Source organism: Trachurus trachurus (assembly GCF_905171665.1).
Source record: "Trachurus trachurus genome assembly, chromosome: 15".
NCBI lineage: Eukaryota > Metazoa > Chordata > Actinopteri > Carangiformes > Carangidae > Trachurus > Trachurus trachurus.
The window spans coordinates 30,810,744-30,837,421 of NC_139906.1; the positions used below are offsets into that span (position 1 = coordinate 30,810,744).

The 26,678-nt window shown below is 43.7% G+C and overlaps 1 protein-coding gene across 4 annotated transcripts in view; it reads right to left on the reverse strand.

Annotated features, from left to right (window-relative positions):
• Positions 1–26,678, reverse strand: part of smap1 (small ArfGAP 1) — a 192,118-nt gene that overhangs the window by 97,571 nt on the left and 67,869 nt on the right. For 3 of the 4 annotated variants that reach the window (XM_083988497.1, XM_083988496.1, XM_083988494.1), the window contains exons 5-6: positions 23,838–23,906; positions 18,032–18,091 (exon numbers count right to left, since the gene is read on the reverse strand). In XM_083988497.1, the coding sequence (XP_083844623.1) occupies positions 18,032–18,091; positions 23,838–23,906 (129 nt within the window). The remainder of the gene's footprint in view (positions 1–18,031; positions 18,092–23,837; positions 23,907–26,678) is intronic. The other variant, XM_083988495.1, reaches the window with a different exon arrangement.

Sequence of the window (26,678 nt, forward strand, 5' to 3'; positions counted from 1 at the left end):
TAGATGTGATTGTGTGCCTTGGCCAAAGAAATGTGGGTTTTCGGGGGAGCTGGGAGGGGGGGAGTGAGACAGGGAATTTCCGCCACTTTGTAGATTGGAAATCAGAATTTGATTCTACCCTAAAAAAACATCTTCAAACTGCTCCTAAAAATGCCATGTATCTATCACCTGCAGTTCAAAATGAGCTAATAGAATGCTGTGCTCTTGACATTAGAGAGACCTTAATAAAAGAGGTAAAGGAGGCCAAGTACTTCTCTGTCCTTGCTGATGAATCAGTGGACATCAGTGGCACTCAGCAAATGTCAATGTGCATACGCTATGTCAGCAACAAGGAAATGAGAGCTGAAATAAGGGAGGACTTCCTGGGTTTCTGTCCCCTCCCCAAGCAAGACGCGGCCACCATCAGTCAAGCCATTCTCAGGCAGCTCAGAGAGATGGGTCTTGAAGCTAATTTACTGAGGGGTCAGGGTTATGATGGAGCTTCTACGATGAGTGGAAGAGTCAGTGGGGTCCAAGCCAGGATCCAGGAGCAGTATCCAAGAGCCGTGTACACCCACTGCAGGAGCCATGCACTTAATTTGGTAGTGGTGCATGGATGTGCCGATATCCCTGTAGTGAGGAACACCATGACTGTGGTTGAAAAAATTGCTGCCTTCTTTTCAGCCACAGGGGCAAGAAAAACTGCCCTGAAAGAGCAGTGCACATCAGGGATCCCTTTGATGTCCGACACCAGGTGGGGCACTAGAGCGACAACAATGTGTGCCTTTGTGGAGAAGTTTAGTGCTGTCCATTCCACTTTGAGGACCATGGAAACAGAGCGCACCTCCATCTCTGGGAAAGCCTATAACCTCCGGCAAAGTATGGAATCATTTGAAACAATCATCACTGCTGTGATAACTAACTATGTCCTCGGTTTTATGCAGCCCCTGACAAAGCAACTGCAGGCTACTAACCTGGACATAGTTTTCGCATATCAGGAGGCCAGAAATGTCCGTGATGTCATAGCTCAACAAAGATGTGAGCAAGTTTTCAGTGTCTGCTTTCAAAAGGCAACTGACCTGGCTAAATCTATTGATGTGGTGCCAAGCAAACGCAGAATCTCTGTCAAGCAGAATTTCAGGGCAAACATTCCCTCTGAATCAGTGGAAGACCACTACAGGGTAAATCTATTTTATCCTTTTGTTGAGCACATCATCAGTGAGCTGGAAAGCAGATTTGCTAAAAGAAATGAGCCAGCCATGGTGGCAGCGTACCTGGTGCCAGCAGATCTGAAAAAGCTCACTGAAGAAAAGGAAGCAGAGCTCCTCCAGTGGTACCAACAAGACCTACCTGATGCTGCAACTGTGGATCAAGAGCTTAAACGGTGGAAATACAAATTCCAGTCCAGCACCGAGCCACTGCCATCCACAGCACTGGACACCCTCCAGACTACAAACATGGTCTTCTTTCCAAACATAGAGTGTATGTTGAGAATATTCCTCACAATCCCAGTCACAACATGTGCTTGTGAAAGGTCCTTCTCAGCAATGAGAAGGCTGAAGACATGGCTGAGAGCCAGCATGTCAGATGAGAGACTCACTGGTCTGGCTCTAATGCATGTCCACTGGAAAGTTAAGATTGACAGGGAGAGAGTACTGAGACGGTGGGATGCTTCTGGCCACAGGAGGATCCACTTAGCCTTCAACTCCAAAATGTAATTCTTGTTGTTAGTATTCAGATCAGATACAACTATATAATTATATCATGATGACTATACTACTATAGAATTTTCATTATACTATAATATCATTATACTACAACTATATCATTTTAACTTATGTTTGTGTATTCTATGTGATTTCAGAGGGCCAATGCAAAGAGAGGAGCACATGGAGGATGAACCGACTGGACAGAGGAGCAGTGAGGAGCACACAGAAGACTGGCTGACTGGACAGAGGAGCAGTGAGGAGCACACAGAAGACTGGCTGACTGGACAGAGGAGCAGTGAGGAGCACACAGAAGACTGACTGGACACTGGAGCAGTGAGGAGCACACAGAAGACTGGTTGGACACTGGAGCAGTGAGGAGCACACAGAAGACTGGCTGACTGGACAGAGGAGCAGTGAGGAGCACACAGAAGACTGACTGGACACTGGAGCAGTGAGGAGCACACAGAAGACTGGTTGGACACTGGAGCAGTGAGGAGCACACAGAAGACTGGCTGGACAGAGGAGCAGTGAGGAGCACACAGAAGACTGGTTGGACACTGGAGCAGTGAGGAGCACACAGAAGACTGACTGGCTGGACAGAGGAGCAGTGAGGAGCACACAGAAGACTGACTGGCTGGACAGAGGAGCAGTGAGGAGCACACAGAAGACTGGCTGACTGGACAGAGGAGCAGTGAGGAGCACACAGAAGACTGACTGGACAGAGGAGCAGTGAGGAGCACACAGAAGACTGGCTGGACAGAGGAGCAGTGAGGAGCACACAGAAGACTGACTGGACAGAGGAGCAGTGAGGAGCACACAGAAGACTGACTGGACAGAGGAGCAGTGAGGAGCACACAGAAGACTGACTGGACAGAGGAGCAGTGAGGAGCACACAGAAGACTGGTTGGACACTGGAGCAGTGAGGAGCACACAGAAGACTGACTGGCTGGACAGAGGAGCAGTGAGGAGCACACAGAAGACTGGCTGACTGGACAGAAGAGCAGTGAGGAGCACACAGAAGACTGACTGGACAGAGGAGCAGTGAGGAGCACACAGAAGACTGACTGGACAGAGGAGCAGTGAGGAGCACACAGAAGACTGACTGACTGGACAGAGGAGCAGTGAGGAGCACACAGAAGACTGACTGGCTGGACAGAGGAGCAGTGAGGAGCACACAGAAGACTGGCTGACTGGACAGAGGAGCAGTGAGGAGCACACAGAAGACTGGCTGGACAGAGGAGCAGTGAGGAGCACACAGAAGACTGACTGGCTGGACAGAGGAGCAGTGAGGAGCACACAGAAGACTGGCTGGACAGAGGAGCAGTGAGGAGCACACAGAAGACTGACTGGCTGGACAGAGGAGCAGTGAGGAGCACACAGAAGACTGGCTGGACAGAGGAGCAGTGAGGAGCACACAGAAGACTGGCTGACTGGACAGAGGAGCAGTGAGGAGCACACAGAAGACTGACTGGACAGAGGAGCAGTGAGGAGCACACAGAAGACTGACTGGACAGAGGAGCAGTGAGGAGCACACAGAAGACTGACTGGCTGGACAGAGGAGCAGTGAGGAACACACAGAAGACTGACTGGACAGAGGAGCAGTGAGGAGCACACAGAAGACTGACTGGACAGAGGAGCAGTGAGGAGCACACAGAAGACTGACTGGACAGAGGAGCAGTGAGGAGCACACAGAAGACTGGCTGACTGGACAGAGGAGCAGTGAGGAGCACACAGAAGACTGACTGGACAGAGGAGCAGTGAGGAGCACACAGAAGACTGACTGGACAGAGGAGCAGTGAGGAGCACACAGAAGACTGGCTGACTGGACAGAGGAGCAGTGAGGAGCACACAGAAGACTGACTGGCTGGACAGAGGAGCAGTGAGGAGCACACAGAAGACTGACTGACTGGACAGAGGAGCAGTGAGGAGCACACAGAAGACTGGCTGGACAGAGGAGCAGTGAGGAACACACACACACACACACACACACACACACACAAACACACACACTTTTATTAGCCTAATAAAAACCCTTTTCTTGGTCAACAGATCCCTCTGTGTGTTCTTTAAATTACAACACTACCATGGGCAGTGTACTTGTTTTTGTAGGTAACATTTTGGTATGATTTGTGCAAAAAATGCAAAAAGGGGTCTCTATTCTGTCCTTACTAGACCAGCACAAAGTAACCTACCATCACTTCACTGTCTGATTATGTACAGTATATAAACGTTTACTTAACTATACTTACTTAACTATAAAGCTTGTGTGTGTGCGTGCGTGCGCGTGTGTGGGCTCGTGGGGGGGGTCTAGGGACATTGTCAAATTCTGGACCTCACTAATTTTGAAATCCTGGCTACAGCCCTGCATACCGCCATTCCGACATTCCACTATTCAGACATGTCACCATTCCAACATACCACTATTCTGACATGCAAACGTCCTGCCATTCCGACAGTTTCGTTCCGCCATTCCGACAAGGCTTTAGTTTCCATAAGGAAATGTGCGTTACTCCGAGCAGTGGTTAGGGTGTGTGTGTGTGTTTGTTTGTTTCCGTTTTTATTTTTTTATTTTTTTTCATGTTTTAAGACATGTGTTAGAGATGTGATACAGTCAGTGGAAGCTTAATAAATAAACAAACACAAAGTCTCGCCATTTACAATAACACACTCCGATGTCAGTTTGTAACAATCTCCCTTACAATAAGGATATAAGAGGAACTGGCACAACGCCGTCCTGCTGCAGGCGGATCTAGGCTCGCGCTACTGGTGCGTCCAGGGAAGCAATAAACAAAGTCGCTACTTAGTCTGAGTCTCTGTATTTCACTGAACTCAAAACAATGAGTGAGAGAGAGTTTGTTTGTCCTACTGTCCACCCGGGAGAGACGCCGCGGCTCCGCCGAGGTAACCACACCAATCCTCTCCCTCGTCCCGCTTGGCTGAAAACGGCCCGGCCATGAGGTGTCCAAACGGGCCTTCTTTATAATCCACAGGTTAATCCACAAGGAAAAATAATCCACTATGCCGCTTTGGAATTGCCGCCACGCCAGCCGTCCTATAACGCCGACTGTGTCTCTCCTCCCCTCTCCCCACGTCACTTCCCCATTTTAACCCTCGGTCCCACTAATGCACTTTTACGCATTACGCACACGAATGTTGGGGTCACTTCCGTAGGTTTGAGAAGGGGGGCTGCCATACTGTGTAATGTTTTGATTGGTTGCCTGGTTACCTGGCCGCTTAAATCTGACGTGAGCGGAAGGAGCAAGGAATGCTGGGAAAAAGCCAAAGAGGAGTCTTGTGGAGACGAGGCTGCCGCCCCGAGGAGAAGAAGGGAGTTAGGAAGGATCCCCTCGACCTCAAGAGTGAATTATCCTTTTAGTTATTGTCTCGTCTAAACACAAATGAACTGACAAAGCCACGACCGGGTGACAACGGACGGAGGTCGATACACGCAGGACGCTGGAGCTGGTAGCCGGCCCGGTGCCACTGCAGCAGGACGCCGGTCTGCCAGGAAAGCCTTGCTGACCAAGCTACAGGTGGTGAGCGTGAAGCAGCCGATAAGTCGAACATTGTGCAATATGGCAGCGAATCCCACCAGGCTCCAGGTTTTCAACAATAGAAATATGTGCACCTGTGTCATCCCTGTAGCCTAGACTTGTTAGAGCCTTAACTGTAAAACTTTACTTGCCAGGGTGGCGTAGGTCGCGACATATTTATGGGGGCTCGTCCGGGATCCAAACCTTTTGTGAGTTAGTAGCCTATATTTTGGATGGTATTAGCATTAAACGATAGAATTAGTGGTAGGTCAGGGTTATTCTGTTTAGCTTAGTTTTGGCTCTGTTTTTGAAATGGGAAAGGCGACCGAGTCGTTTTGTGCGGCAGAGAAGCTCAGAGAAACAGAGGGGTATACACTAGGCTTGGGTGGTATTACGGTAATACCATATACTGCAGGTGTTTAAAAATAGCAACGGTATCAGTTTCAATACCGTCATGAAAAAATGCAATGCACTTATACAGGAGATAAGGATTAAATATTAAATAAAAGTAATTTAATGTCTAAAATTGATTATATGTCCAGTAGCACTTATGTGTGGTTGAATTTTCAGTTAGTTTAATATGTTTTAGCCTACTTTTACACCCCCCTGGAGACTAGTTCATTTTCAATTTAATTTATTTAAAAAGGGACAGTGTACAGTTCAAACATAAATGTTGCCATTTGATGCACTGTACCAGATTATAGCTTTAAGCTAATTTGCATTTGTTAAAAAAGTTTTTTTTTTAAAAAGGGAAAACTACAACAATGTAAATCAAACCAAACTGTGGACTTGTGAACTGTCTCACTCTCAGTGAACATGAAAGTGAACTCATGTCATCCTCCCAAACTGAAGGCTTCTCTGTTATTCAGGATTTAGTCAGGATGCTCCTCCACCTGGCAGCATCAGCTGTGTTACCGTAGTGACTGTGGAGCTTCCTACATGCCCCCTGCTTTCACTTCAGTCCTCAATCTTTATCATTCAATTTAAAAAAAATGCTCTGAGAGCGCATCATTTGGTCGATGTAGGGATGAAGGTGGGCCGCAAACATTTTTTAGATTTTCAAGTTGGGAACCCCTGCTCTACTGTAATGTACGGTATATTATCTTGATGGGAAAATGAAAGTTGCTGTTACATGGTAGTGTTGTGTCATGACGGCACAGTGTGTCTTTGTTTGAGAGGGAGAGGCACGGGGTGGAAGAGGGTGAGAGAGAGAGAGATAAGGAGCAGGTGAGTGAGAGAGTGAGGAGAAAGAGACAGGAGAACATGGCTGTCAGCATGTTTCCTGCTGCACTGGAGATTAAACAGCTTTCAGCACGTCAGCACACTTATACTTAGACTAACAAGTCTCTCTCTCTCTCACACACACACACACACACACACACACACACATGAAATGTCCTCAAATATCTCCTTGACACTGGGGCTCATCAACAGCAGGAGCAGCTGATAAGGAGGCAGAAACGGAGATGAACAATACCACATATCTCTGCCAGCGCGCGCACACACACACACACACACAAAGAGTCATCCATTCCTGCAAGCAGCATCATGCCCTGCAAGCTCAAATACATCAATGCGTAACTTATCTGCAGGTCAGACACGATTCTACAAAGGTCATGGGGTCATATAAAGCACCATAATTAAACTTGGGGGGGGGGGGGGGGGGGGCATCAGCATGTGTGGTTAACTTAATGACAGTTGAGTCAGACTGTGTCACTAAAAAGCACAAACTGCTGGAGCCAGACTGGAGGGAGAGGTGCAGCGTTTGGCCGCTGGGTGAGCGTCAACCAGGCAGCAGCAACCGCCGCTGCAGAATTATTGTCACTGCTGCAGTGTCACGAAATCACGGCTATACACAGTCTGTCAACTGGCTCTCTGTGTGTGTGTCTGTCTCTGTGAACGTGAACATCAGTGGGCACCAGAGGAAACATCACCAGGTCTATAATTATCTGTGGTGGTGCCCAAAAAAACATCTGGAAGGGTCATGCAGTTCAGGAGATCCTTCGTCCCCACGGCAATAAGACTGTTTATCACCTCCTGAATTCAGTCACACATACACCCTCACCCACACACACACACACACACACACACACACACACACACATACACGTCACCCCTGCCACAATGGGAATTGACCTATGGCTAAGCCACGCCCCCAAACGCGATGAGCCAATCACAGTGCGCATAGCTAGCCCATACACTGGGACATTCTCTGCTTCCACGTCCATTGAAATGCTTTGCAGTTAGTCAGTTTTCATTACTTTTTATATGTTTTTTCTTGACATTTTAAAGGGCAACTTCGGTTTTTTTCAACCTGGGTCCTGTTTTCATATGTTTTTCTGTATATGTGAGTGATGGATAATACTTTTATTGAGGTGGCTCCAGTATTGAGCCCGGCAGGCAGCCTACAGCCCAGCTAACGCTCTTACATGGGGCAAGTGGCTCCCGTCAAAGTTCGCGGTATAAACAGGCATTTTTTTCAAACTGACAGGCCCAGATAGTTACAATGAGTGTCCGACAACATACCAGACCCTGTGGTCGGCACGGCCTCGCTGAAATTGTCAGCCCCCGCGCTGGAATCTTGATTGAAACTCAATGTAGGCTACGGTATGAAAGCTCAGCGGCGCTGTTTTCAACTGGTTCAACTCGACCGCAGCAGGAGGGGTGTGTTTGATTTCAGCTCCGGGCCAGACCCTTGCGCGGCTTGCTTGTGTGCCTGCGGGGGCGGGGCTCATTGGGGCTCATAGACTCCGCTCCGGTCAAACCTGGTGCTGAGTGTAAACACACCCCACCGGCACAGAGCGTAGAGAGAGAAGGAGACGGAGGGCTGCAGCTACTGTAGGGAGCCGGGCTCTCCTGTAGCCTACTACAAAGGTGGCTGTTTAACCCGGATAGATCTCCATGGTAATTTATGTTTACATTATGTTCAGAGTTTCATCCTAAAATCGGCTGTAAAAGCGCGGATGTTACACTATTACAGCTGGCGGCACCTTTACTTTGCAGTGGATGTGGATCAGGACGGGGCGTTTGACCGGAGGGAGAGATACGTATCCCCGCGGCCGCCTCAACCCAAATTTTGGCCAGAAAAAACCCTGAATACGTTAATTTCTCCTTTCTAGTATGTTGTCGGACATTCATTGTAACTATCTGAGCCTGTCAGTTTGAAAAAAATGCTCGTTTACGGCGAACATTGACGGGAGCCACTTGCCCCATGCAAGAGCGTCAGCTGGGCTGCAGGCTGCCTGCCGGGCTCAATACTGGAGCCACCTCGAAAAAAATATTATCCATCACTCACATATACAGAAAAACATATGAAAACAGGGCCCAGGTTGAAAAAAACCGAAGTTGCCCTTTAAGTTTAAAATGGTCAAACGGTGTTCATGGGGTACATGCAACTCTGACACTAGGTATCCTGAGAGGCCACGGGGTGGATTTTTTTTACCTTTTCCCAAGCCACATCTCAACCGAGAGAAGTGTCTGCTCTGGATAAAGTTATGCGGTAGACCACAACACCAACTAAACGTGGATAAAATGAACAAGGATGTCTACATCTGTTCTAAGTTAAGTCAACAACGTATTTGAGGCAACATATTGTCAGATGTTAGCCAGTAGCACAACTAAGCATAAAGTCTGCTAGCTTAATGCTAACGTATAATGTAAAACTCCATAAACAGGCTAACAGAAATTAGCCCGTATCTATTGGCGTTTCGCGGCAACCGACAGCCATAGCAGTAAAGCTAAGTGAAGTTTTGGTGACTTCAAGATGATATTTAATCTTTCTGTCTCCAAAGTTCATCAACTGCCTCCTGTGAAATTGTCTGTCTGAAACTGTCACCGAATGTTGACTGTTTGTCCCAGTGAGTGGAGGGGGCGGGGCTTAGCCATAGGTCAATAGATTGCGGGGTGGGAAATTTTAATTCTGATTTTAATTTTAATTGAAGATGTATTTTTGCACTTATTTTACATACCGTAATGTCTTTGTGTTGTCTGTGGTTTATGTTTATTCATACTATTGTGGATGAGTGGAAGTGTGGTTGTTGTGTTCTGTTTTTATGATGAGCTACTGGACAATTAGGGATGAATGAAGTTCTTTCTATTCTATTCTATGCTGCTAAAATGTCTAACAAAGAATGTACAACAAATCCTGCATTGTAGAACTTTCTACTGTTCATTTTGCTGCTCTCGGTCTCAGACTGTTGTGTTATGCTATGCTGTCTGATCTGATCTGATACCAAGCAGGTTCAACAGACTCTGGGTTTCTTTCAGTTACCTGGCTTCACTTAACTGGACAATCGCGATGGCGCTAAGCGGTCACACGACGGTGGTGATCATCTGACCAATCACAGACATGGACAGGTCTGACATCAGCTGCAGCAGCAGAGCGGCGTGTTTCACTAACGAGGAGCAGACCATAATTCTGCAGCAACATGAAGAACTGAAAGATCAAATCCAGACAGAAAGAAACACAGTCTCCGTAGCAAAGTGCAAAGTGCTACTGACTGTGACAATGTTTAAATTCACAAGCTTAAATAAAATCACTGTTCCATCATTATGGGATGGCAATAGGAATCACATTATATTCCTACAAACTGGCCGTTGCTCACATGTAATTTTGTGGTGTGTATGAAATGCAGAGAGTTAGGTGTGTGAATATTGTGCATGCAATTAGTGTCCAAAAAAAAAAAAACTCTCACCTCTGATCTGATCTTTCATGATGTTGCCATTGTGTGAATGACAAAATGTCAAAATACCATGTTCCCCTCCTGCAGTCGCTGACAGAGAGAAGCTTCACTGCTGCAGAGAGTGAACAGACTTGGAGCGACAGACAGATCTGTTCACAGATAAGAGATCCCAGCTGTGTCCCCATTAGAAGTGAATTTGCACCTATGATCGCCACTGCTGCTGTGCTGGAGACCGGTAGCTGTTAGTTCTCTGTTCAATAAGCAGCAATTACAAACCCAGTCCCACCAATCAGAGTCTCTGTGGACATCTCTTCTCTTTTTTGTTGCAGTGGAATCATGTTTTGTGTGAAATAATATGCAACAAGTCTTTGTTATCACTGCAAATGAGCAGGCGACTAATAAGGTTAGCCAGGAAGTTTCCCACACAAGGAGTTCCTAATGACGTTAGACACAACAGCTAATCCAGGGAGTTAACGTCCATGTTCTCCCTCAGTCAGACTCAAACAAAATGTGTGCGCAGTAAAAACAATGAGAAACTGAGAATCACAGCCAGGCAGTCTTCCTCTAAAATACTAACTGTTATAAATAAGCACGAGCTTATGACTTGGCCATACCTGGTGATTATAAACAACCTCAGCAGCAGAAGAACAAGTTTTCATCTGCTGGTTATTTATCTTCATCCTGAGTCACAGCATCTGACTCTGACCTGGACTCTTTTAATATCCAGTCCACACCTGCTTTAGTTAGGAGTTCAACTCCGCCTCCTGCAGTTTGATTCAGAAATGATATGTTACCAAATTGTAATAAATGTGAGTTTAGATGAGTAGGAGCTTTGAGGGAGCAGTGATGGTCACATGACCAGGAGCAGAACCAACACACAACACATCCATCAGGCAGTGTGTGTGTGTGTGTGTGTGTGTGTGTGTGTGTGTGTGCGTGTGCGTGTGCGTGTGCGTGTGCGCGTGCGCGTGCGCGTGCGTGTGTGTGTGTGTGTGTGTGTGTGTGTGTGTGTGTGTGTGTGTGTGTTTCGGATCCACTTTGTCAATCTAAATAATTTCAAAGCTGCAACATATTGTTTTATTGATAAAAAGGATAATAAAAAAAGAATGAGTCTGAAGTAAAGTAATTGTTATGCAAAGTATTTTTGAAAGTATTAAAAGATAAATTACAATACAAAGAAGTCCTGTGCTGATTTTTTTTTTTTTTTGTATTTCCATTGTTTGTTTATGTCATTTGTTCTAATAAATCCAATTAGCTGTCTGTTTACTGGACACTCAACACGTTCATTTATTCATTTTCTATGATGTCAGTTCATCTTAACCTCTGTAAGTGCAGCCGTGTCTATTGTCTACAGTCTAACAATGGCCAGAGTCTGGAGGTAAACACACTTCATCGATTGTGAATAATCATACGCTCATTGTGTTTGATGCCTTCACAATAAAATGTAATATTTCTTTTCAACATTGATTTTCCTCTGACACTGGAGCAAACTTATTATTACAGCACAGCACTGTTCCTCAGCTCAGACTGGACACATTAACGCTGCAGAAACCTGAGACAAAGAGCTTCCACTGAAAACACTAGGAGAGATGAACAGCACACACTTGTTGTATGGAGACAGTATTGGGATTTTGATGACGTTGAATGATTTCATGAAGTCATAGGCTTAAAGGTGAACTCAAACAAAAGGAAGAAAATGACATAAAGACAAAACATTAATAACTCTGATTCTAGATTCAACGTCCGAATTAATACGCCTGTTTCTGCAGAACATTATGATGATGTGAGTGAAGTTGACCTTTGACCATTTGGATATATATATATATATATATATATATATATATATATATATATATATATATATATATATATATATATATATATATATATATATATATATATATATATATATATATATATATATATCAGAGGAGGCTGGTCCATTGAGGCAGAGGAGGTTGGTCCTCCTCTATTTTTGAGAGGCAAAAGGAAAATTTATTTTTTATTTAAGAAAGAGTAACTGGTTGAAATAAATCATTACCAAATCTCAGTATAATTTATAAAATATTATATATGTATTTTATCATAAAAAAAAGTTTGTTTTTTGGAAGAAAATCCACTTAAAACGGCTCAACTGCGCCGCCAGCAGGCTCAGGAGACAGAGCAGGCTGTGTGAGGAGCAGGGAGCAGGAAGGTGGGGGCTCTACGGAGGTGGCAAGATTTTTACTTCCCTAACTGGCCTCGGGGCGGGATCTTCTTCCATTGACTCAATGCATTTAGGATGTCTTCATCCTGACCTGTGATTGGCTAAGACACGTAAAATGACGTCATGACGGAGGAGGCTCTTCTGTACCAATCAGCAATCAGAACACAAGATTGACAGCAGGTTGGTCCAATGACAGTTCTCCAACCCCCCTTGGTTACTGTTGCTATGTGCGCCAAACTTTCACTCCCAGCCGTGCTGCTTATGCTGCTCCTAGCACAAGAAATACGGAGTTTTCAGAGATATTGGCATCGATTTGAAAGGAAATATCAGCAGATTTCTGGATAAACTGTTAGGAGATATCAGAGAGAAGCAGTCAGAGAGATTGTTAATAGTTTTCAGTTACGTGACCTGGGCAGCTGGAGGGTAAACAAAGACACGACCGGACTTTTTTTTTTTTTCTCCGCCATCAGCTCAGGTAAAAGCATAGCTATATCTAAGAGGTAAAAGCCAAATATGTATGTAATTTGAGTGGAACACTTTGTTTTGTTATTAATAATTACAGATTTTCATGGTTTTTGTTTTTCCTTTTTAAATCAGAGGGTGTAAATCCCCACTGTGGCATTTACAGGTGTTGAACACTGGCCTGCTTTTTTTTTTTTTTACATCCCACATCCAAGATCATGGCTCTGTCTTTTTCATTAGGCCTGTGTTAATCTGAAAACAGTAAGATTTAATAAAATTATGTTGTTTTTAAGAAATCTTGTAAGACATTGTTTTACTGTTTAATTTTCATTGAATATAATAAAGTAGGGAGAAGTAGTGCTATAAAATAAAATGAGGCCGTGGACTGGTGTTCCTCCTGTCCTCCCTAATTTTTTCAGTCACCAGCCGCCACTGATATATATATATATATATATATATATATATATATATATATATATATATAATTTTTATTTTTTCTTTAAAGGTGTAAAGAAAAGAAAATTGAATTTGAGCCCACTCTGGATCATAAAATTAATGTAATAACTCATCTTTCAGACGATGTAGGTCAAACTTTGTGCAAAATTCTATTTTTGAGTAAATCCGGGATGAAAGTGTGTATTTTTTTTTCCGCATTGGATAATACAGGCGCACGGATTATACGTCAGCCTGTACACGATTCACCAGCCACTGATATTGGATCCGTCATCCGTCATTCAAACGTCTGAGACACGCACACACACACGGAGCTCGGTCTCGCCCCAAGCTTTGAATATCCCGCCCGCTCGATAACGACCAATCAAATTCGTTTTCCTCACTCGGGTAAACTCGTGTTGCAGCTCGTGACAACTCGGCGCGACAAACAGTATCAACGGCCATTTCTGTACACCTTTAAAGACAATTGATGTTCATGACACTGTTATATTGTGAGTTTTTTGGGGGGGAAAAGTGGTATGTGAGGTCAAAGTGACCTTCGGCTTTGACCTTTAACCACCAAATTCTAAACAGTTAAAATTTTTGAGTCCAAATGAATGTTTGTGCCAAATTAGAATAAATTCCTCCAATCCTATATTTTAATTGATGTCATTTCCTGATGTTATAGCAAAAAAGCTGAGAAGATCAATTGCTAATCAAAAAAAATAATCACAATATAAGAACATATAAAAAATACTCTGCTTTTAGGTTTTGGTGTTTGTTAATGAAAAATAATTGTGATAAAAAATGTATCTAAGTGTTAATAGTGGAGAACAGACCCATGTGGTTACATTTTACTCTCAGCTCTCGGTGGATACAGCTGCCCATAGCCTACATTTCTGCTCATGTAGAGCATCTGAACACACACACACACACACACACACACACACACACACACACACACACACACACACACACACACACACACACACACACACACACACACACACACACACACACACACACAGCAGTATCCACATCACTGGAAGCCACAGTATTCCCTCACTGCTTCACAGGCCATGGAAATACTGAATTTACCAACCATGACCCAGAAACACACATATTCAGTCCTGTACTTCCCCCTTTCTCACTCTCACTCACACACACACACACACACACACACACACACACACACTGAGGATATGCCTTATATACCACAGTCCTGGCACATATGCACATTACACACCCACAACAATGGCCTCTGCTCCTCAGTTAGCGCAGATGAAGCCTGAATGATGTCATTTACTTGTAAAGGTGTGTGTCGGCTAAAAGAAGTCATCTCATTTATCTGCTCAGTTCTGAATGTGAATGTTACGCAAGTCGTCTTTCATGATGTTAGGACATCTTTTTCTGGAGCAATGAACATTTAACAAAAGCTAAATTTGGCTAATTCTGCCAGCAGCAAGAGCTTCACTTACTACACCCGCTGATGTAATGTTCTTTTCTTTCTCAAAGAGAAGGAGGAGGCTGCTCGACAGAAATCATCTCAGACGTGTCAGAAACTTGGGTTTTAGAGCCACTCTCAGAGCTGTGGATGCTGTGGTTGGTTTTTTTATGATTCTTTGTTTACACATCAGTGTGTGAGTGAGAAATTCTCCACCCTGAGGCACAGAGCAAAACTAAAGCATCTATGAGCAGCATGAATGTTTATGAGGAGCCCCCCCTCCCACCACCACCGTCCTCTCCCCCCGAGGACTGAGCTCCTGCAAACAGAGGTGGAGCGACTCGCCCCCTCTGTTGTCGCACATCATGCATTCGCTGACACACACATAAAGAAGGCAGCACTTCTCAGGCCCTTCGCTACCTCTGCTACCAACACACTGGTGTGTACACATAAAGTACAATCAGTGTCGCCGGGCTGCACTCTCTCGGCCTCGGCCTCGGTGATTTCCCCTGCTTGTCACTGCGGGGGCACTGGTAGGACGTCTTCATGGTGAACGCGGCGCTTCTCAAAGACAAACACACGAGCAGCTACTGAATTTGAATTTCGATTTGCATTCTACACGCAGAGATGGTTGAGACTGGCATCTCTTTCCCTTGTGTTAAATCATTACAAAGATCTACTGCATCTCATTCTGAATTTTGCAAAAATCTGAAAACCTAAACCCACTTTTAAAATCTAGCTCTGAAGATGCATTTATTACAACAAAAGGCAATTAAACTCACAGCAAAAAAACTTTTACATGTCATTGATTCTTAGGTGAACCAACTTGTCACTCACTGACAGACTGTGATGGGAATAACGGTGTTATTCAACTTAAAGGGACAATCGAGGAGTTTGTATTTGGTTATAAAAGAGTAATGTGGATTAATTTTACATTCCTACACTTGTTAAGGGGTCCATTTTCGATAAAAATATCGTTTTGTCTTTATCGTCATTTTGTAATCATTATTACCGTATTGACCCGAATATAAGACGATATTTTTTCCGTCAAAAAAAGTCGGGTCGTCTTATATTCGGGGTCTAGATATTTATATATGCAAATCAGCGGGTGACACCAAACAACGTTGCCCAAGCAAGTCAGGGCTTTTGGAGAGATGCAGCCGCATCTGAGAGGACGATCGCGCATATGTGCGCATAGTGTGTGTGTTGCCCCTTCTCCAACACACAGCAGAGCGCCGCCACACAGTGACAGCTCGGCTCAACTCCACTCGGTTTAGGTCCTTTTAACCACAGCTGACTCCTTCACAGTTCCTTCAGGGGCGGGGTCGTCGTATCACAGCGGCTACGGCCGCGTTGTCGCCGGGGACAGGGACACACCGGACGTGGAGGCGCCGAATAGCTGCAAAGCGCCGAGAAGCTGAGCCAGTTTTTCGGGGCTCATGTTAAACGATTGTGTCGTTCACACCAGACGTCCTGCAGCGATGGCGTCAAGCCGGGCAGGTCAAACAAAGAAACACGAGAGAATCCGGTCAACTTTCAAAATTAAAACAATTTTCAAAATAAAACACTGCAACTGATGCGTGTGCGTTTTTGTGTAAACAGAGTGCAAGAGAGATGGACACACTCCTACACACAAGAGATCAGTGGGCTCTACAATCAACCAGAAAGTTATTTCACAGATACTGAAAACATGATTTTAAAAAGACTATTTTTTTCTTTGATTTTGTCTGAAAAAGGTATTTTTTCCAAAGACAGGTCTTGAAAAAGGGGGCCGTCTTATATTCGGGTCAGTACGGTATTTAGTGGTCGGCTCACCCAGCATTTCCTAGTTTCGGTTTCGCTGAAGGTCATGGGAATAACACCGCTGAATCGCTGTTTATGGTCGGAACTACGACGGTATCTGATCGTCTTCCAACCTCTGACTTTAATTCTCGATTTGAAAACATTGTTGGCAAATGTTTTTGCTTTTGTCCGTCTTGCGCCGGTCCAAGAATTTCACCGTGCGCGGAGGCTCATGGGAAATGTAGTGTGAAAACACTTGGCTTTCCAAAACTCCTTGTAGTCCCTTTAAATTAAAATGTGCCATTACTTGACTGAAGAAGTCCCATCACAAAATAATACAGTAAAGTAAGTAAACGTTATATGCACATTTCTTTCAGTCATCAGCTAGTCGGAAAAAAGTCGTTTATCTGGAACTACGTAACCAACTCACTCGGTATTCCTCCGCACAGACAGGCTCGACGACATGCTGTATCACTCCGCCTATCAGCTGTTTGGATCAGCGCTGTGTGGACGATACTGAGTGAGTGGGTTAGTTCCAGATAAACGGGGGTTCGGGGGCGAGTCCAAATATGTGAGCATTTTATAAAAAAAGTAACACAATAGTTACTTTACCTGGTAATTAGTTGTTTTTATAATGTAGTGACTAATTTACTAACTCAGTTATTTTGGTAACACTTTATGATAAGTGCACACTATAAATCATTAGTTAAGCATTGACAAATACTGAATTATTCATTTATAACGCATCAATACTCATTAGTATGTAGTTTATAACTATAACTAATTACATTTTTAAAGTAATGTGCCCAACACTGCTGACAGACAGTTAGTCAGGTCAGGTCGGACCTCGGGCTTCCTTTTTTTCTCTCATTAAACACATTTCTGGTGTAAATTGTTGTTTGTTCATGTGTGAGTCTCAGACAAATCTCCCACTCTGCATCTAGTGCTGCTGTGGGCAAAACCACTGAAACATTACTGCCGGAAAATGCAGACAATAGGCATGTGCCTACTCCACAGCTGCAGCTGTGCGTCAACAGCACGCACACTGGTTGGTGGATAAATCTCCACAAAGGCACCGTTCCCGTGGCGGAAATGTAATCAACAGCGCCCGCTGATCAACGGGCAAGTGTCGCCTACAGCGGTACGTTAAGTCCTGGTACCGGAGAGGCCAGATGACGTGAGGCAGAAGACGAGTGCTGCGTCACCGGCAGCAGCACCTCCCGCTGCAAGCATGCCGCTTTTTTTGTTTTTTTCTCGGGCCGGTCTGGGTTCGGGCAAATAATTAATGCTGCTGTGTCGGGCTCGGTCGGGTCTGGGCTTAATACCCCGCGGGTCGGGTCGGGTCGGTTCGGGTTGTAATTTTCAGGCCCGTTGAGAACTCTAACCCAGACGTTGTCCTCTGATGGACCTGGACCTTTAACCTATGAATTACTGACAATTATATCATTTGGAGTGTTTCTTTTTTACCTGCCAGAGATTTTCTAACATTCAGAGAAGATGAAGCAGGAGTAAATGGAGTAGTAGAGGGAAAGAAAGAGAAAAAGAGGTGTTAACGCTGTTCAGTAGTGAGGATGTGTTCAGAGTTAATTTTGAAGGAGAAGAATGGAAAATTGATTTGCTCGAGGAAATTCTGTTTAATTGCACCACGTGAATTTCATTTAAATACCTCTGCTTTTAGAAATACCAGACCATGATATGAAACACTGTTATGATAAAAAAAAAAATCAGTGTGATTCACGTCATCACTTATGGCTGTATTTGTCCAGGTTACATGAACTCTATCAAGCGTGCAGTGTTTGTACCTTTGTGTTGTTGAGTCTCTCTTTATCAACGTCCTTCTCTTTCTTCTTCTCCCGCTCCTTCTGTGGAGAAGAGAAGAAGAGATCTGCTACAGTTAATACAGCAGGTATTATTCATTCATGTCAGATCATGTGCAGTCGGGCCACTGTGCATGTTCCAGCACATGTATTCACTGATCAAGCTCAATTTTCTACTCTTGGAATTACAGAGCTTACAAGGCATCCTTTTAAATCACTAGAGGCGAGTGTAACATTAACAATAATAATCAATATTCATGCATACTTTGACTGAATCTGAATAGAATCTGCATTATTTAATGAAGTGCAGTATAACAGCACATATAGATGCATAAATCATTTCTGCAACAAAGAGCATATCATATTCATACCGGACATGTCCCTGCCCTGTGATGCTATAATTAGCAATATAAAGCTAATTAAGAATGCTGAAAGAAGGAACTTTTCTTCATTAAATCACCATTTGACAATCATTATAATATTCTATAGGAGGTGACATGAGGCCCTAATGATTAAGATTTGCTATACCTCATAGCAGGTTGAAAACAATTAGATCTTTCACTCCTTAATGTGATTTTAATGCACTCACAATGCAGATTTAATGTGCAGACATTATTAGCGTGCAGAGAGTTGATGTAGTGTTTTCAGGTTAATGGTTCTGTCTTGCTTTGTTATATGTAAATGAGTCAGTGCTGATGCCAGCCACCAACATGCTTCAGTTAATGACTGTCAGGAAACCAAAGAGAAAAGCTTCAGCTTAGCCAGTGAAGCCTCCAGCAGAGCCATTATTGTAACAACAGTCTGTTTGCTTCATTGAATGTTCAGGGTTTTTTTTCAGTCTTGAGAACATAACAAACAGAAAGGAATAGTGAATAACATCAATATTTAGAGCCATGCAAATCAGATTTAACTCAAATGATTCTTCTGTCACTGTTTTTTGCATATATATAGTTTCAACAGGTTCTGCAGCAGCAGATCCTGGTTCCTGTTCTGTTCTGGTCTTGAACTAAATGACTGAGAGTAAATTATCTGTGAGGCTCTGGCTCTGGCTCTGGCACCAACTCTGTGACTCTGTGAGCTAATGAGGCTAGCACTGGGCAATTTTCTCCAGCTGCATTATACTCCCATCTGATCCCAGGCTATTATACTCCCATCTGATCATCGCTAATAAAACACTGCAAATTACAGCTGGGATCTCCCTCCACATATCATTGGGCTTTTGTTTCTCACTTAATTAAACAGTTAACATGAGGGGCAGCGATCACATGGACCCCCTCCCTCTTTTAGCCAACCTTATATCATAAATAAAAGTTCAAGTTTACTGCTCACGATAGAGCAAAACAACAACATTTCGGACACAGGCTGCAGCCCAGACATCTTCTTAACTAAGTGAAATGACCTGGAAGTATCGCTCAGCCATGATAACAGCTAAATGATAAAGGAGCTTCACTGCTTCCTAGCTCATCTCCTTAAGCATAGGATACAGTGGACCATCATATAAGAAAGGACAGCAGATTAAGCCATCCCACAATTCCTTGCTGCAGCAACATCAAGAGCAATGTGTCACCGTAGTTTCACAGCAGATCCACACAAATGTAGAACCCCCAGCACTAAAAGCTTCATTATTTATATTAAATTATGATTTAAATAGCTCAAATTCCTCTGTATATTCCATTCATGTTATCTTTTTTAACACCTCAGTGCATTTACAAGTATTTAATGTCCATCTGTTATGAATAAAGTTTGTATTTAAAAAAGCCTAGTGTAAGCACAGTCAGATATTCAAAATAATAATATTAATAATAATAATTAATTTCATTCATTCAAGGATATGACTTATCCTTTTAGTGGGAAGTCAAGGAGAAGTGCTTAGGGAAAACTGATGTGTAGCGCTGCACAACTGTCATTTTTACTATAAAATGCAATGACATGCCAAGTTTGGGCACCCCTGGCCAAAATTTCTGTTAATGTGAACAATTCAGCAAATGGAAGATAAAATGATCTCCAAAATGCATAAAGTTAAACATGAAACATTGTTTTTGCAATATTTTAGTGTATTATTTTGGTTTTATGATGCGAAGCCTGCGAAGCTAGTTCAGGCAGACGACTCAAGCCGCGCCCATCCTGATCAGCTGATCAGTCACATGCTCTCCTCGCCCAGATAGGGCGGGCTATTTAAATCTCCCAGCTCACCTGCTCGCTCCTGGCTATGCTTCTGCTGCTACGCCGCTGCTCTGCTTTCGCCACTGCTGCTTCTGCTGCCCTGCTGCCCATGAGGTTTTGCCATTAATCGCCTTCTCAGACGTCTTACCTGGACATGCGTGACAGGCAATTTTATTATGCGTGCCGTTTTCATTCCAGGCCATATTAACCGCATCGCTGATGCTCTCTCTCGCTTCAAATTTCAGAAATTCAGAATCCTGTGTCCAACTGCCAAGCCATGCAGCCTGCCATGCCCCTCCTTCTCTCAAACTGTCCTAGACTAGGCTGTGACCAACCTCTGTCCTCTCTGCTGAGCGCTGCGGCCAAATACATGAGGAAAGGTCTCTCTCAAAACACATTAAAAGCCTACGATTCAGCTTGGTGGTTTTTCTCTGCGTTCTGTGCTCGATTTGCCTGCCCACCTTTACTTGTAAATATCCCTTTAGTTTGTGCATTTATGGTCCACTCCTTCGAGTCCCGCAAATTGCAGCCTCTCTCAATTAAGGCTCTGTTAGCTGGCATTCAGTTCCACCTCCGCTGCCAGGATGCTACGGTCTGCAGCCTCTTCCAGAATCCCAGCATTCGCCTTCTTCTCAACGGCCTCAAAAAAGAACAACTGCCAGGCAATGATAAACGCTTACCCCTTACCATCACCTTGGTGCAATCCATGGTTTCCAAATTAAGATCTGGGCTGTTCACTCCTCTCATTAACAAGATGCTAGAGGCTGTTCTGTTAATGGCTTTCTACGGGTTTATGCGGTGCGGGGAATTCACCACCAGGTCTCTGGCTTTCAACCCTATGCACGACCTCTGCTTTTCTGATTTACAGCTCGAATCAGATCACTACACTATTTTCTGAAGCACTCTAAAACCGACAGGATGCATAAAGGAACTCCTGTGATAATTGCAAAAAATAATTCTGTTTTCTGCCCTTTCGACTCCATGCTACGCTTCCTGAGATCCCGGCCTGCACCTGCTCCCAGCGACCCGCTCTTTGTCGTCGACGGCAAGCCCATGACCCGCACCTGGTTTTCCGCTCGGCTCCGGGAACTCTGCTCTAGCTGTGGGCTAAATCCTGATGTGTACACCGCTCATTCCCTCCGGATTGGAGCAGCCACTACTGCCGCCCTGCTCGTGCCCACTTCTTCCCTGAAGTCTCTGGGCCGCTGGTCCTCGGCCGCCTATGTCCGATACATTCGGTTCAGTAAAAACGAAATTCTGCAGGCCCAAAAACTTATGAGTGCCAATGCCGTGTAATGCATGAAATGTGTCTTCAATAAATGTTCTGCAACTACTCTCGTCTCTCTAGGATGCTTCAGGTGGATTGCCGGGGAGTCTTCACTCTAATTGTCTTTGTTTCCTCAGAAGTCCCATGTTCAGGCCCTAGCTGCGGGAAATCCCGGTCAGGGTGGAGGCCCCATCTTCATTGCTTGCAGCGTCAGGCTCTGTATCTCAAGCCTGTTTGGGGGTCACTGCAGTTTTGGGGGGTCAGCTTCATTCCCTGTAAATGTCTGGCAAGGCAGATCATTCAGGGAACGAATATGAGTCAGAGCCTGACGCCAAACCTGCTGCAACCATGCTCAAGAATATGCTATCCATGCTGTGCTTCAGCTTGCTATGCTTATGCTCAATAAATGATTTCTTCTCATTCCAGAGTTGTCTGATTGAACTACAGTAAAAGGAAACCGAAGCAGCAGCCTGCAAAAGAATGTGAAACCCAGGAGACTTGAGCTCTCAGATAACTTTGACCCAGGTATCAGACAAGATATTTACTATTACACACTCTGATAGTTTACCAGGTATTAACTATACAGGGTGGCCAAACCTTTGCTGCAATCCTTTTTCCTTTTCTCTTATTTGAAAATGTACAACATGAAAATAAAAATATATACTGTTTAAAATGTAAAGGGAATGTGTCATCTGTAGGTCTTTTGGAGATCATTTCATCTTCCGCTTACCTGTTCACATTAACAGACATTTTAACCAGGCGTGCCCAAACTTTTGCATGCCACTGTATGTTGTATTTTGAGTTTGTTAGCAGAAGGTTGTGTGCATACATGGACATGTTGCATGCAAAAGTTTGAAATGATCATTCACTGCAGCTCAAGGTAACGATCCTGTTGATTCTTCCCGTCGCTGAATGAATCGATATTTTAAAGCTAATCAACTTAATGTGTGACAATGCATTTGATCAATTCTTCTACTCTTTCGCTTCGTGCTGGAGCTGGTTGTGAACATAAATCAGGCAGCTGATAAAAGTGTGGAGTCTCTGTCCTCTCATCCAGCACCAGCTGATGATGAATCTTTAAGTTTGAGTCATTTCTAACTTTTTAAGACCTAAACCCAATTAAACTCAACAAAGTCTCTGTGGCTTTTAACAAGGATTTAATAGCGTGATCCAAAGCTAGAATCAGATTTGATAAAACTTTGTTGAACTACTGGAAGATAACACGTAGGAATTAATTAGGAAAAACAAACATAATTCTCTGATCTCTTGCCTCCTTGGACGTTGTTTGAGCTTTACAAAGTTGATCCGAGCGTGACGTCTTTTACACGATGTTTGAATAAAACCTCGTACAAGGTCTGAGTGACAGAAAGAGATCTCTACTGTGTTAGAACATAATATTAGAACTCTGACGCTGAAAGAAAAGAGATTTTCTGACATTATTCAGACAACACTAGAGCTCTCATGATTAGTCACCATAATCGACAACATCAATGCTGAAATTGTGCTGATGTAAAGTGAGGATAACTGAAGAGTTGATGGCAAATATCACTTTAGTTTTACTGTTGAGTGCAATAAAAACTAAAAGGCCAATACTGTAAGTTCTGGTTCTGGCAAACAGTCTCTGTATTTCCCTCTACAACAACTCTGTCTGGTAACGTTGTGTTATTATCTCATAGCGTGGTGAATGTGCAGGTCACAACTTGTCCACCAGAGCGTTGTGGAGTTGTTGGATTGTGTATTTGATGAGTTTGATGAGGGAAACCAAGAAATCCCATGAGCCTCCGTAGTGTAGCTCTGAGCAGCTCACAGCTCTGCTCCGCCGTTCTAAAAATAACTTGCACCGACAATTAAAGGTAATGAACCTACTGCTATGACTATAGGGATTGTGGCATTGGGCCAATTTGCCAAAATGTTGAACTATCCCTTTAAGCAGTGTGAGAATTATTTTCTATGCTCATAATGAATTTACACTGTACAAATGTAAACAGAAAATGTTTAGGCCTGAATGTTGGTTGTTTTACACTGACTGACCATGTGAGTGTTTGCAAATGATCTTCGTGAGGAAAATTAATCATTCCGTTTAATCAAGTAATCTATAAGAGTTGATGGATTGATTCATGCTAATACTGTACAGCCATTAGTGGCAGCCCTGGAGCATATCTGATGCTTGATATGAGTAGCTAGCTGCCACTCAAACAGTCTGCAACTAACTGAGTATCGTCCATTGTTGCGGTGTCTACTTGGGCCAACAAAACAGTGACACGGGACATGATGACAACACCACAACCACTCTACAAGACAACACAGCAGCAGAACACAACCACAACACGACACCAGAGTGTAGAGAAGGGAGAGCTGTACCTCCTGTCTGCTCCTGTCAGCCTGGGAGGACGGTGAGGTGGAGGGAGGAGCAGCTTCAGAAGACTTCTGCTGGAAGACAGAGAATTTCAGACAGAGGGTTAGACGCAGACAACAGAGGAAGGGGGAGGGCAGACAGGAAGAACCAAGAGAACAGACTGCGGAGAGAGAAGGAGCGATGCAGGGAGAACAAGAGTGAAGTAGAGCAGAGAGAGAGCTGAGTTAATTAGAGGGAATGAAGGAGATTTTTCTCCACTACAGCGGAGTACACTTTGCTTCAATAGATGCAGCGAGCCAAGGTTATATTCAGCCTCACAGCTGCACAGAATCAACGGTGTCAAAACAGGGACTCAACAGAGCAACAAACACGGCGCGGTTATGGAGTGCAGGGTTGACCTCCATTAACCCGCCATTGACCTGCGAGGCTGACTGAGCGCAGGTCTGAACTGAACTCTGCAGACTTACTGGCAACACTGGCTGCTTTCACAACCCGCTTTTTTTTTTTTATTCCTTCTGAGCTCATCAAAGTGTTCTGTAGAGAAGGAAACGAGGATCAAGCAGGGCAACAGCAGCCATGGAACAAGTTGACAAATGTGAAAAAGGTAACAGGAAAAGAAAAAAGATAAATGCGGGGTATTTCTGTTATCCTCCCAGCGGTCTCATGAAGAGCAGCACAGCTGGAGGACACGGCCAATTCAGAGTTTCGGCAAGAGTCCACTTGAGGTACCGAAAAACTCAACTGGACACTGTGGACTCAGCTTAAATTGTAGTCTTTTTACACATCCACACATTTTGTTTTCTTGTCATTGCGTCTTTTTGTGTGGATAATATGTGAAACTTGTTTTTGTAATCATCCTTTCAAGGCCTTAAAATCTATCTTCCCCTGTGTAACTTTCCTCCTCAGGGCAGTTCTACATCTTCAGGGCAGACTGGTTAGTATGCCAGCTTCAGTAAAAGAAAAGACTTACAGTATTAGATACAGGAGTCAGAGTAAACAGCTCCATTTTCTCATCGGCTTCCCTGAACAGAAAAAGGTATAAATGTCACAAATGGATGAGTATCATTCAGGATTTAACAAAGTGTGATACTTGTAGTATTTTTGTTGTTATTCACTGTTGGTCGATCGTGTCAAGTGTTAGCAAGTGTTTCCCTCCAAACATACATTTTGAACAAATATGAATAAATATTTAATGCCACAGAGAAAGCTTTAACCCACTGTTGACCACTGAAGTCTAGCAGAAGTATAGGTGGAAGACAACACTGATATGTACCTTTATGGTGTCCGTCCGCCTTACTCTATACTTTTGGCTGTCATTTTTGTTTTGTTGTGCAGTGTGCGCCTACATATACGTATGTATGCATGCACTGCATTTATCTTATTTTCTATATTGCAAATTATCTCTGTAAGTATGTGTGTGAATGGCCCTTATATAACTGCTGCTACTGTCTCCAATGTCTTGGTCCGCCCCAGGCGGCGGGTACGGGCCATCACATTCTGGATCCATCCATTTAGACTTGCACTTTACCTATTTAAACTTGCACTTGCACTTTAGAAACTGGCACTTTACACCAGGCACTTTACAGATCACATGCACTTTATGTATAGGTATGAATGTGTGATTGTGAACTACTGTATAATTCTTGTGCATTTCTGTCTGTTTGTGTGTTACCTGCCAAGGGACTACGGATGCAAATTAGCAAGTTGCTAACTCTGACGCATTTACATTTGTGCACACGTACGAATGTTCATTAATGTGTATTGTCCCTTTTAAATAAATAAATAAAATGATATGATGTCGGGCTACAGTTACTTACACAGCCAGGATATAAAGCAGCTATTTAAATCCAGTATTCTCTGTTGTTTTGAGCTCCATGTTTGGTCTCCACCACCTCCTGAGGGTACAGTATGTTTAGAGGATCTTCTGCTGGTGCTGTGCAGGTTGTGAGTTTTTAGAACAGTGAGAGTCAAGTATTGATTATAACCACTTAAGTTATAATGATGAACGTGTTAGCAAAACACACAAAAAAAAAGATCAATATACACATCAAGATACAGAGCAACATGAGCATTTTGGTTTTATCTGGCAAACTGAAAGATTTAAAGGAGCAGTGTGACATTTGGAAGTGAGATGAGGAGATCTGAAATCATTTCATCTGTGAGTTAAAGGAGACATACAGTATTATGCCCCTTTACACAAATTAAAATAGTTCCTAGGTGTCTAGGGAGCCTGCAAATTACAGATTTCTTTGTACATGTTAAAGAGCCTTCAGGAATTGATATTTCCATATGTTCCCTTTAACAACAGAGCTGTGATCCATTTCACTTAGTTTATAAAACTTCTGAAGCTCAGTAATTAATGTGTTCTCGTAATGAACTCAATTCTCAAGAACGAGATTCTGTCCATGTTACATGTACACATGTTGAGTGAATCTGTCAGCCTACAACAGCCACACACTGAGCCATTCTGCAGTCTTGTATTGTCTGGGGTAGACTTTGTCAAGAAACAGTTACACCCCAGAACTTCCTTTATAACCATGAAATGTTGTTCTTCTTTTTTTGTTTGATGAGATCCCTCTCAAGCAGTGCGCTTCAATGATGTGCAGCGATCCCTCTAATTACCTGTTTTTCCAGCAACAGTTTCATAATGAAGCAGAAAACTTCAACCTCCTCATAATGACATAAAAGATCACTCTGTGCACAGTGCAATGATTACTGAGCCCCTCCTCGTCTGCCTGTTGCTCTCTTTCCATGAACGAACGGACAAGTGATTGTTTGTTCATCAGAAGCACCAGGAAAAACCCACACTACATCAGTGGCCCATAACATTTTAACCACTCTGCAGA